General features: G+C 30.1%; 1 protein-coding gene across 1 annotated transcript in view; it reads left to right on the forward strand.

The window, feature by feature from the left end:
* Positions 1 to 1,229, forward strand: part of LOC123010707 (neuroendocrine convertase 2) — a 35,286-nt gene that overhangs the window by 8,638 nt on the left and 25,419 nt on the right. Inside the window, exon 2 of the mRNA XM_044407786.1 lies at positions 862 to 966. Coding sequence (XP_044263721.1) covers positions 862 to 966 — 105 coding nt within the window. The remainder of the gene's footprint in view (positions 1 to 861; positions 967 to 1,229) is intronic.

The raw sequence follows: 1,229 nt of genomic DNA on the forward strand, positions 1-1,229 counted from the left end.
AATTTATTGTTTAATTCAACAAGAGGATTCATGTAAGATTACTAAAATTCGTCTTACGTAAAGCAGTCTGTACAGGAATAAAGATAAAAAAATCGGAAAAAAGGTTTCTTAATTTATCGTTTTTCATATCTACAGAAAAATTTATATAAGAATACCAAAATTTGTCTAACGTTAATTAGCCTGTATACAAATCGAAATAAGAGTACATAATAAATTTAAAGAAAGCTTTTTACATTGGTTTATATTTACAGTCTTATTATACTTACAGAATGATTTATGTAAGATTACAAAAATTCATCTTACGCGAATCAGTCTGTACAGAAATAGAGATAATAAATTCGAAAATAAGGTAAGAATTTATATAAGTTTACCAAAATTCATCTTACGTGAATCAGCCTGTACAGAAATGGAAATAATAAATTAAGCAAAAAGCTCCTCAATTTATCATTTTATTATGCCTACAGGAAGGTTCATGTAAGATTTAAAAAATTTATCTTACGTGAATCAGCTGTACAAAGCCCCGAGATGGGAAAACCCTTTCAGACTTGTCAAACATATGTTACAATTTTTCCTCGAGTGCTTGTATCACACGCGTCAATAAAATTTCCCCCCCTGTTGGGAAAAATCGATACACACGTCCACAAAATAATTTTCACTTGAACGAATCACTAGAGAGTATTTTTAGGCGATTGTGACGTCAACACCAATCAAATCGAAAAATCTGATTTAAATTAAATTCTTCGCCTCTTTTGACTGTTTATTTGCTCCGATAATTGGATCAAAGAAACCCAAACAAAGACGAAATTCATTAAATTGAGATAAATAAATAACACTCGAGTTGTAATGAAATTTTTTCTACAGGTTTTGGGGTCGAAACGGGAGTATCATTTCGTGAATCACGCGATTCCGGTCGCGAGGACCAAGAGGAGTATTCCGCATGTGAGGAGGCTCAAAGTCGACCCTTTGGTGAGTAAAAAAAAAGTTTTTTGAGTTTTTTTTTTTTAATTTAATAAATAGAGGAGTAAAATTGGTGTAATTTGAGGCTCAAAGTCGACTGAAAAACAGTTTTTTTCCGAGTTTTAATTTATTTAAAAAGGTTTCTTAATTTATCGTTTTTTTATATCTACAGGAAATTTCATATAAGATTACCAAAATTTGTCTAACATGAATTAGACTGTATACAAATCGAAATACGAGTACATAATAAATTTAAAGAAAGCTTTTTACAT

The sequence above is a fragment of the Tribolium madens genome, unplaced genomic scaffold (genome assembly GCF_015345945.1).
Source record: "Tribolium madens isolate multiple individuals breed KSU strain unplaced genomic scaffold, Tmad_KSU_1.1 Scaffold_91;HRSCAF=231;Tcas5.2_LG7, whole genome shotgun sequence".
NCBI lineage: Eukaryota > Metazoa > Arthropoda > Insecta > Coleoptera > Tenebrionidae > Tribolium > Tribolium madens.